This window comes from Mauremys mutica, chromosome 1 (genome assembly GCF_020497125.1).
Source record: "Mauremys mutica isolate MM-2020 ecotype Southern chromosome 1, ASM2049712v1, whole genome shotgun sequence".
NCBI classification, from domain to species: domain Eukaryota; kingdom Metazoa; phylum Chordata; order Testudines; family Geoemydidae; genus Mauremys; species Mauremys mutica.
In genome coordinates, this window is record NC_059072.1 from 132,838,120 (window position 1) to 132,849,694 (window position 11,575).

General features: G+C 50.0%; 1 protein-coding gene across 4 annotated transcripts in view; it reads left to right on the top strand.

Annotated features, from left to right (window-relative positions):
- Nucleotides 1-11,575, top strand: part of LOC123361708 (TRPM8 channel-associated factor 2-like) — a 31,445-nt gene that overhangs the window by 4,419 nt on the left and 15,451 nt on the right. For 3 of the 4 annotated variants that reach the window (XM_045001824.1, XM_045001821.1, XM_045001822.1), the window contains one exon: nt 9,475-10,108. In XM_045001824.1, the coding sequence (XP_044857759.1) occupies nt 9,492-10,108 (617 nt within the window). In that variant the 5' untranslated portion in view covers nt 9,475-9,491. Of the gene's footprint in view, nt 1-8,234; nt 8,602-9,474; nt 10,109-11,575 lie in introns of those variants that run through there. The other variant, XM_045001823.1, reaches the window with a different exon arrangement.

The window sequence follows — 11,575 nt, forward strand, 5'->3', positions numbered from 1 at the left end:
CTTTACATAGTAAATATCCTTAATGTACATTTATTAGCATTTAATAGTATACACATGCCAAGCATCTAATGCTCACCACTCCTACTAAAGCGGGCAGACGTCTCCTGATGGCCAGTCAGGATCGGATTTCACCTGGGGCTCCAGCTGCTCCATGGTATGGTCATGCAGGATATAAAAGTTCCGGCAGCTTTGGTCTTAAGATGTGTCCCAGAGTTAGGCTCCAACTGGCTTCCCTTCTGACCCTCATTACATAGGTAAAATGAGAGTCTTTCTTATCTATACCTGAACCAATTAGTTTACTTAAAGCATGACTATGCAATAAATTTAACCAGTCAGAACTCCTAGTGGGCTCAAACAATTCCTCTAGTAACAGCAAAACCTCACAATTTCTACTTACCAGAAAAAGCAACTTTTCACAAAAACTGACACAAACACCTAGTTAGAAATATGCAGAAACTAAAGGTTAGCTTGTCCATAACCCCGCCTATTCCCATGAAACTGTGATTTTCCTGTATCTGTCCCTGTTATCAGTGCTGAAGCTGGGATTCTAAGCCAGGGGTCTCAAACACGCGGCCCGCGGGCCGCATGCGGCCCGCGGAGCTCCCCCACCAGGGCCGGCTCTAGAGTGGGGAGCCCAGAGCCTTTTAACTCCCAGCCGCGGCTGGGAATCAGAAGGCTCCGAGCTGCCCGCCGCGGCGGGGAGCCCAGAGCCTTTTAACTCCCAGCCGCGGCTGGGAATCAGAAGGCTCCGAGCTGCCCGCCGCGGCTGGGAGCCCAGAGCCTTTTAACTCCCAGCCGCGGCTGGGAATCAGAAGGCTCCGAGCTGCCCGCCGCGGCGGGGAGCCCAGAGCCCTTTAACTTCCAGCCCCGGCAGGCTCCGAGCTGCCCGCGGCGGCGGGGAGCCCAGAGCCTTTTAACTCCCAGCCGCGGCTGGGAATCAGAAGGCTCCGAGCTGCCCGCCGCGGCGGGGAGCCCAGAGCCCTTTAACTCCCAGCCCCGGCAGGCTCCGAGCTGCCCGCCGCGGCGGGGAGCCCAGAGCCTTTTAACTCCCAGCCGCGGCTGGGAATCAGAAGGCTCCGAGCTGCCCCCCGCGGCGGGGAGCCCAGAGCCCTTTAACTCCCAGCCGCGGCTGGGAATCAGAAGGCTCCGAGCTGCCCGCAGCAGCTGGGAATCAGAGGGCTCCTGGCGCTTCCCGCCGCCAAACAGCTGTTGGTGGTGCTTAGCACTTTCCAGGAGGGAGGGGGGAGGAGCGGGGAGCCACGCACTTAGGGGAGGAGGTGGAGAAGAGACAGGGCAGGGGCGGAGCCTCATGGAAGGGGTGGATTAGGGGTGGGGCCAGGGGCAGCAAGGGGGCGTGTCAGTGATGCGGCCCTCGGGCCAATGCACTCGTCCTCATGCGGCCCTCGGGGTCATTTGAGTTTGAGACCCCTGTTCTAAGCCAAGGCCAATTTTACTATGGTTTTTGTTTCCAATTTATGGTGTCTCAGCATACAAGCTGGCTGCCGGTTATGCTCAGTTCATATACAACATGGCTGCGGGTCATGTCAAGTCCAGGTCTGTCATAACACCAGGGCTTCTACTCTCCCCTGGGTTTCCTCCTTTCTCTCTCTACAGCTAGAGAGTGGCCACAGCCCGCCACACTTCAGACCCTCTTCTGTTGCCTGCCTGCTCTATTATAGCCCCACCTGTCCTTCTCAGCTTGGCTCTATTCCAGAGGTGAGCAAACTACAGCCTGCGGGCCACATCCGGCCCACAGGACCATCCGGCCTGGCCCCCGAGCTCCTTGCCCGGGAGGCTAGCCCCAGCCCCTCCCTTGCTGTTCCCCCTCCCCTGCAGCCTCAGCTCGCTTGCTCTGCCTCCAGTGCAAGGCTCTGGATGGTGGGGCTGTGAGCTCCTGGGGCAGTGCAGAGCCCGGCCTGACCTGGTCTCTGTGCTGCGTGGTGGTGGTGGCAGCATGGACCGGCTCCAGCCAGGTGGTGCTCATAGACTCATAGACTCTAAGGTCAGAAGGGACCATTATGATCATCTAGTCTGACCTCCTGCACAATGCAGGCCACAGAATCTCACCCATCCACTTCTATAACAAACCCCTAACCTATGTCTGAGTTATTGAAGTCCTCAAATTGTGGTTTGAAGACCTCAAGCTGCAGAGAATCCTCCAGCAAGTGACCCGTGCCCCATGCTGCAGAGGAAGGCAAAAAACCTCCAGGGCCTCTGCCAATCTGCCCTGGAGGAAAATTCCTTCCCGACCCCAAATATGGCGATCAGTTAAACCCTGAGCATGTGGGCAAGACTCACCAGCCAGCACCCAGGAAAGAATTCTCTGTAGTAACTCAGATCCCAACCCATCTAACATCCCATCACAGACCACTGAACGTACTTACCTGCTGATAATCAAAGATCAGTTGCCAAATTAATTGCCAAAATTAGACTAGCCCATCATACCATCTCCTCCATAAACTTATCAAGCTTAGTCTTAAAGCCAGATATGTCTTTTGCCCCCACTACTCCCCTTGGAAGGCTGTTCCAGAATTTTACTCCTCTAATGGTTAGAAACCTTCATCTAATTTCAAGTCTAAACTTCCTAGTGTCCAGTTTATATCCATTTGTTCTTGTGTCCATATTGGTACTGAGCTTAAATAATTCCTCTCCCTCCCTAATATTTATCCCTCTGATATATTTATAAAGAGCAATCATATCTCCCCTCAGCCTTCTTTTGCTGCTGTAGCACCGCCAGCCACCAGTGCTCCAGGTAGCGCGGTAAGGGGGCACGGAGCAGTGGGGGTTGGATAGAGGGCAAGGGAGTTCGGGGTAGTGGTCAGGGGGTGGGGGTGTGGATAGGGGTCGGGGCAGTCAGGGGGAACAGGGAGTTGAATAGGGCCAGGGGTCCTGGGGGGGCAGTCAGGAAGGAGGGGGGATTGGATGGGGCAACAGGGGGCAGTCAGGGGCAGGGGTTCCGGAGGCAGTCAGGGGACAGGGAGAAGGGGTTGTTGGATGGGCCAGGGTCCTGGGGGGGCTGTCAAGAATGAGATATGGGGTTGGATGGGGTGGCAGGGGTCTGGGGGTGGTCAGGGGACAGAGAGTGGGGGAGAGTGTATGGGCCAGGGGTCTCGGGGGGACCGTCAGGGAACAGGGGGTGTTGGATGGGGCAGGAGTCCTGGGGGGGGCAGATAGGAGGTGGGGACTGGGCCACAACCCCCTCTCCTAACCGACCTTCCATACAATTTACGAAACCTGATGCAGCCCTCAGGCCAAAAAGTTTGCCCACCCCTGCTCTAGTCCCAATCAGGGGTTGCTTATCCAGTCTAATTCCCCTCAGTTGTGGCCTATAAAGTTCAGTGGTCCCCTTCTCAATCTCATTTGCCCTTTCCAGGCTGATATGCAGTGAGCACCCTCTCTTGCTGTCTGGAAAGCCCACTGCTGCAGAGGAGCATGTGGATCGGACAGAGAACATAACATAAGAACATAAGAAAGGCCGTACCAGGTCAGACCAAAGGTCCATCTAGCCCAGTATCTGTCTACCGACAGTGGCCAATGCCAGGTGCCCCAGAGGGAGTGAACCTAACAGGCAATGATCAAGTGATCTCTCTCCTGCCATCCATCTCCATCCTCTGACGAACAGAGGCTAGGGACACCATTCTTACCCATCCTGGCTAATAGCCATTTATGGACTTAGCCACCATGAATTTATCCAGTCCCCTTTTAAACATTGTTATAGTCCTAGCCTTCACAACCTCCTCAGGTAAGGAGTTCCACAAGTTGACTGTGCGCTGCGTGAAGAAGAACTTCCTTTTATTTGTTTTAAACCTGCTGCCTATTCTCTTAGAGGAGAGTCTATTGATAGAGATTCTCTAGGTTATAGTCAGGAGCAGAGGATGGAAGAGGATAATGTAAGGACCAGATCAGACAAGAAACATTCACATAAAGAATCGAACACATCAGAAAAGGGCAGACAAATAAACAGTGACAAGTTTTTAAAGTGCTTGTACACAAATGCTATAAGTCTAAATAATAAGATGGGTGAACTAGAGTGCCTCATGATAAAGGAGGATATTGATATAATAGGCATCACAGAAACCTGGTGGACTGAGGACAATCAATGGGACACAATCATTCCGGGGTACAAAATATATCGGAAGGACAGAACAGGTCATGCGGGGTAGGGGGTGGGGAGTGGCACTATATGTGAAAGAAAATATAGAATCAAATGAAGTAAAAATCTTAAGTGAATCCACATGTTCCAAAGAATCTCTATGAATACTAATTTCATGCTCTAATAAGAATATAACATTAGGGATCTATTATTGACTACCTGACCAGGACAGTGATAGTGATGATGAAATGCTAAGGGAAATTAGAGAGGCTATCAAAATTAAGAACTCAATAATAGTGGGGGATTTCAATTATCCCCATATTGACTGGGAACATGTCACCTCAGGACGAAATGCAGAGACACAATTTCTCGATACCTTAAATGACTGCTTCTTGGAGCAGCTGGTACGGGAACCCACAAGGGGAGAGGCAACTCTAGATTTAATCCTGAGTGGAGCGCAGGAACTGGTCCAAGAGATAACTATAACAGGAACGCTTGGAAACAGTGACCATAATATAATAACATTTAACATCCCTGTGGTGGGAAGAACATCTCAACAGCCCAACACTGTGGCATTTAATTTCAAAAAGGGGAACTATGCAAAAATGAGGGGGTTAGTTAAACAGAAATTAAAACCTGATTAAAGTGATTAAAGTGAAATCCCTACAAGCTGCATGGGTGCTTTTTAAAGACACCATAATAGAGGCCCAACTTCAATGTATACCCCAAATTAAGAAACACAGTAAAAGAACTAAAAAAGAGCCACCGTGGCTTAACAACCATGTAAAAGAAGCAGTGAGAGATAAAAAGACTTCCTTTAAAAAGTGGAAGTCAAATCCTAGTGAGGTAAATAGAAAGGAGCATAAACACTGCCAAATTACATGTAAAAATGTAATAAGAAAAGCCAAAGAGGAGTTTGAAGAACGGCTAGCCAAAAACTCCAAAGGTAATAACAAAATGTTTTTTAAGTACATCAGAAGCAGGAAGTCTGCTAAACAACCAGTGGGGCCCCTTGACAATCGAAATACAAAAGGAGCGCTTAAAGACGATAAAGCCATTGCGGAGAAACTAAATGAATTCTTTGCTTCAGTCTTCATGGCTGAGGATGTTAGGGAGATTCCCAAACCTGAGCTGGCTTTTGTAGGTGACAAATCTGAGGAACTGTCACAGATTGAAGTGTCACTAGAGTGTCAACATTAACAAGTCACTGGGACCAGATGGCATTCACCCAAGAGTTCTGAAAGAACTCAAATGTGAAGTTGCGGAATTATTAACTAGGGTTTGTAACCTGACCTTTAAATCTGCCTCTGTACCCAATGACTGGAAGATAGGTAATGTAACGCCAATATTTAAAAAGGGCTCTAGAGGTGATCCCGGCAATTACAGACCGGTAAGTCTAACGTCGGTATCGGGCAAATTAGTCAAAACAATAGACACATAGAAGAACATAAATTGTTGGTCAAAAGTCAACATGGTTTCTGTAAAGGGAAATCATGTCTTACTAATCTATTAGATTTCTTTGAAGGGGTCAACAAACATGTGGACAAGGGGGATCCAGTGGACATAGTGTACTTAGATTTCCAGAAAGCCTTTGACAAGGTCCCTCACCAAAGGCTCTTACGTAAATTAAGCTGTCATGGGATAAGAGCGAAGGTCCTTTCATGGACTGAGAACTGGTTAAAAGACAGGGAACAAAGGGTAGGAATTAATGGTAAATTCTCAGAATGGAGAGGGGTAACTAGTGGTGTTCCCCAAGGGTGAGTCCTAGGACCAATCCTATTCAACTTATTCATAAATGATCTGGAGAAAGGGGTAAAAAGTGAGGTGGCAAAGTTTGCAGATGATACTAAACTGCTCAAGATAGTTAAGACCAAAGCAGACTGTGAAGAACTTCAAAAAGATCTCACAAAACTAAGTGATTGGGCAACAAAATGGCAAATGAAATGTAATGTAGATAAATGTAAAGTAATGCACATTGGAAAAAAATAACCCCAACTATATATACAATATGATGGAGGCTAATTTAGCTACAACAAATCAGGAAAAAGATCTTGGAGTCATCGTGGATAGTTCTCTGAAGATGTCCACGCAGTGTGCAGAGGTGGTCAGAAAAGCTAACAGGATGTTAGGAATCATTAAAAAGAGGATAGAGAATAAGAAGGAGAATATATTATTGCCCTTATATAAATCGATGGGGTGTCCACATCTTGACTACTGTGTACAAATGTGGTCTCCTCATCTCAAAAAGATATACCTAGAAAAGGTTCAGAGAAGGGCAACTAAAATGATTAGGGGTTTGGAACAGGTCCCATATGAGAAGAGATTAAAGAGGCTAGGACTTTTCAGCTTGGAAAAGAGGAGACTAAGGGGGGATATGATAGAGGTATATAAAATCATGAGTGATGTGGAGAAAGTAGATAAGGAAAAGTTATTTATTTATTCCCATAATACAAGAACTAGGGGTCACCAAATGAAATTAATAGGCAGCAGGTTTAAAACAAATAAAAGGAAGTTCTTCTTCACACAACACACAGTCAACTTGTGGAACTCCTTGCCTGAGGAGGTTGTGAAGGCTTGGACTATAACAGCGTTATAAAGAGAACTGGATAAATTCATGGAGGTTAAATCCATTAATGGCTATTAGCCAGGATGGGTAAGGAATGGTGTCCCTAGACTCTGTTTGTCAGACGGTGGAGATGGATGGCAGGAGAGAGATCACTTGATCATTACCTGTTAGGTTCACTCCCTCTGGGGCACCTGGCATTGGCCACTGTTGGTAGACAGGATACTGGGCTAGATGGACCTTTGGTCTGACCCAGTATGGCCATTCTTATGTTCTTATATTCTTATGAGTGGCTCACAACTGTAAGTGCCTACCACAGGACAGACTCAAAAACAGGGCAATTACCCCAAACTGTTGGTGTGTCCTGTAATTAGATTTCACCAGGCCAGCGACAAACATGAACTGCTGGATCACTATAACACTCTTACCATGGAGTCACAGACAGTCCCCTTTGACTCTCCACTCTATCTTGCCACCCAGACAAACTGGACTCAGTGATACATGGTCACTGACACCAAGAAAATCCCACCACATTCTTGTTCCTTCCAGTCCCAAGAGACCAGTCACTTCCCCCAGGTCAATTGGTATCTTAGATCTAATCTCACAGACAGGGGTGAAAGTAACTTACAGGACTTACCGGTACTGCCGGAGTCCTGAGGGGGGCGTGGCCTCATCCAGAAGGGGCGTGGCCTCTCACGATTTAAAGGCCCTGGGGCACCAGCTGTGGCTGGGAGACCCAGGGCCTTTAAATCAACCAGGGGCTCCCAGCTGCAGAGGTAGCTGGGAGGCCCCCGGAGCTCAGGGGCAAATTAAAGGGCCCGGGGCTCTGGCCGCCATGGGGAACCCCGAGTTTTGCAGGGCTGGGGCAGGGATTTAAAGGGCCAAGAGCTCCTGCCGCTGAGGGGAGCCCCAAGCCCTTTAAATCCTGGCCCCAGCCTGGCCGCCAGAGCCGCGGCCGGGATTCAAAGGACTCTGGGCTGCCCGCAGCGGCGGGGAGCTCTGAGCCCTTTAAATCTCAGCTGTGGCAGGGGGTTTAAAGGGCTCTGGGCTGACCGCAGCCGCGGCACCCCAGAGTCCTTTAAATCCGGCCCCTGCCCGGCCGCCGGAGTTGCGGGCGGGGGGTTTAAAGGGCTCTGGGCTGCCAGCTGCGGCAGGGAGCCCAGAGCCCTTTAAATCCCCGCAGTGAAAGCCGGTGGAGTCCAGCACGGCATATTGGCCTGTACCGGCTTACTTTCACCTCTGCTCACAGACAATGTAATGATCTATATCAGTGGTTCTCAGACTTGTTCCACCGCTTGTGCAGGGAAAACCCCTGGTGGGCCGGGCTGGTTTGTTTACCTGCCGCGTCTGCAGTTTTGGCCAATCGTGGCTCTCAGTGGCCGTGGTTCACTGCTCCAGGCCAATGGGAGCTGCTGGAAGCAGCGGCCAGTACGTCCCTTCCAGCAGCTCCCATTGGCATGGAGCAGTGAACCGTGGCCACTGGGAGACACGATCGGCAGAACCTGTGGACTCAGCAGGTAAACAAACCATCCCAGCCCACCAGGGGCTTTCCCTAAACAAGCGGTTGAACAAGGTAGGGAACCACTGATCTATATAATGCTTTATTACCTAGGAAAAGGGAATAAGAGAGTTACTTACAGGTTAAAGCAAGAAAACATACATACACAAATGAGTTACCATCTACATCCTAAGAGTGACAGAGTTGTAGTGATCTGTCAATTCAAAGTGTTTTTCAGGGCAGAAACAGGAATCAGTCCCTGGGTATCTCAGGGTACGTCCAGACTACCCGTCGTATCGGCGGGTAGCGATCGATTTTTCATCTAGACGCGATATATCGATCCCCGAACACGCTCCCGTCGACTCCGGAACTCCACCGGAGTGAGCAGCGGTAGCGGAGTTGACACGGGGAGCAATGGACATCGATCCCACGTCGTGAGGACCCAAGGTAAATCGATTTAGGATACTTCGATTTCAGCTACGCTATTCACGTAGTTGAAGTTGTGTATCTTAGATTGATACCCCCCCCCAGTGTAGACCAGCCCTCAGGCTTCAGTTTAGAGTCTCTGGCCCTTCAGAATACAAACAGCTAAAAAGATGGAAAATTTTCCTGTGATTTTGTTTTACTTCCTTCATTCAGCTTCCAGTCCCACAGAACAAGCTTCCTTCCATGTAGAATTTCCCAGGAGCAATGGGGCCATTAACCAATCCTTTCTATTGCAATGTTCCTTTATAGCCCATCTGATTTTAATAGTCCTTCTGGATGGGCTCAGTGAGAGATGATTCTCAGGCCTGACTTCACAAGTTCAAGGCAAACATTTTTAAACTTATAAAGCAAACTTACATATTTTCTTATAGACATTACTAGTGAGATTAATGCATGCAGCAACTTACAACCATTTCATAGAATCTAAACATTAAATATAGTCGTATAAGATTAATACCTATTTTGGGCAAAACTAATATACTGGTGAATTGTCCAGGTCTCCAGTTATAAGTATGTTATTTGTTAGCCAATACCTTTAGCCTGGCCAACAGCTGACTCTGGCCTGCCAGTGTCACACACCCTATGACAGAGCTATATACAGTAGCAATCTGACCAGCTAAAGAGCTCTCCTTATCACCTTTCAGCACACCTTGGCCCTGGGGGAGGAGGTGGAGGCAGATGAGTTTCAACCTCTAGGAATGAGACATATTGATTGTGGCCTTTGCTTGTACCTGAGCATCCTTCACACTAATCCAGTAGAGGCAAAGAAAGATAAATAAATCCTCTTCTGAATGTCTTTACCATAAGAAAAACTATTATTTGTCTTTCCTGTAGACAAGACAAAACTGAACATGGATTTTTCAGCTGCCTATGATTTGCTGGTGGACGGTGTCCAGGACTGGGATCTTACCAGTGACTCTGTTCCTTGTGAGCTGCTGCTCACTGGCGAGACTGCCTTCCCAGTGCTGGTGAACCCCCGGGGGCAGGTCCTGATTGCTGCCTCACAGTATGGGAAAGGCCGGATGGTGGTCGTCTCTCATGAGAGCTACCTGGGGAGTCCCAAGATGGCTCGGTTCCTACATAATGCTGTGGGTTGGCTCAGTGCCTCCCCAGGAGCGGTGGTTGGTGTCCAGAAGAGTTTGAGCTCCCTGGTGAACATTCTCAGTAGTTCCGGCACCCAAGTGGAGCCAAGTACGGAGCTCATTGCCTCATTTGGAGTTTACTGTATGGATGCCTATGATGCTGCACAGGGGAGGGAGCTGATCCAGTTTGTGAAGAGAGGAGGGGGTCTGCTCATTGGGGGTCAGGCTTGGCACTGGGCCTCTGGACACAGCACAGAGAGAGTGCTGTTCGATTTCCCTGGGAATCATATAACCAGCGTGGCAGGAGTTTATTTCACTGATGTATATGGTGAGACGGGGATCTTCAGTGTCTCAGATAAAGTGGCTGCAATTCCCTTGATTGCTCCGTGAGTATCTGAAATCATTTCCTATGTATTAAAACCTGGTAGTTAAAGCTGTAAGAAAATTACTCCTGGGGGAATTCTATGCCACTCCACATGCGCAGATTTTATGTTCCCTGCAGATTTCTTTGCTTCCCTGCAAAAAAATGACTCTCTGATGGAGAAGCAAAGGGAAACCACCTGAGTGCTCATGAGACCCTCCCAGAAGTATGTTTTGGGAGCCCAGGGCAGCCAACAAAGAGGTAAATCACTGTGGGGCTGGGGGCTCCTACCCTGCACCTGACTCAGCTCCTAGTCCCAGCTGGCCTGGGGAGGATGGGACTTCCTCTTTCCTTGCATGGCATCCAGGATTGTGTCAGATCCACCCCCAGGTTTCTCCCCTGGCTGTTGGAAGCTCTGCAAACACTCCCCCGCCCCCACTACCGTGCTTCCTGTACCCATTGCTTCTCAGCTGCAGGGGGAGGAATCCCTGTACAGGGAACTACTCCCCCATCCACCCAATCCCTATTCATTCAGAGGCCTTCACACCCAGACCCCTCCCGATGAGCCCCACTCCCCCTGCATCTGGATCATCCTGATGAGCCACCTGCACCTGGATCCCCTGCCAAGCCTCACCCGCCTGCACCCAGAACCCTCCCGATGAGCCCCACTCCCCCGGCATCTGGATCATCCTGATGAGCCACCTGCACCTGGATCCCCTGCCAAGCCTCACCCGCCTGCACCCAGAACCCTCCCAATGAGCCCCACTCCCCCGGCATCTGGATCATCCTGATGAGCCACCTGCACCTGGATCCCCACCCTACCAAGCCCCCACCAGCTGTGCCTGGATCCCCCCCCCCCAGCCCCACTTCCTCCAGTATCTAGACACCCCCCCACCGCTGAGATGTCCACATCAAGACCCCCCCCGCCAATTTCTATCCCCCACACATCCAGACCGGCACACTGAGCCCCAATAACCTTCACCTGGACCCGCCACAGAGTCCCATTACCATTGCACCCCCAACACCACCCCCAACAAGCCCCTGTTCATCCAGATCCCCCTGCACTCAGATCCCCCACTGGGCCTCCCACACCCAGATAGCCCCACACAGAACCCTCTCAACCCACACCTGGATCCCCCCACACTAAGCCCCTCCACACTTGGATCCTACCTTGCTGAGCTTGCCTCCCCACACCTGGTGCACCTGCCACGGAGAGGCAGGGCCCTGGGGTGTTTCTGTGGCAGACCCTGTCCTTGCACTGTGTCAGGGTTGGGGAAAGCCTCATCGCTGAGTGTGTGTGCCGGAGGGAGCTGCATAGTGATCTCCCACCTCTGTGCAACCTCTGGCCCGTGCTCCCCAATACCATCTTGGAACCTCCACATTTATTTGACAAATAAAATTTCAGAATTTTTAATTTTTTGGCACAGAATGCCCTCAGGAGTAGAATATATTCTTAAATGTTGCAATGTTGGAAAGGGTATTATTTTCCAGC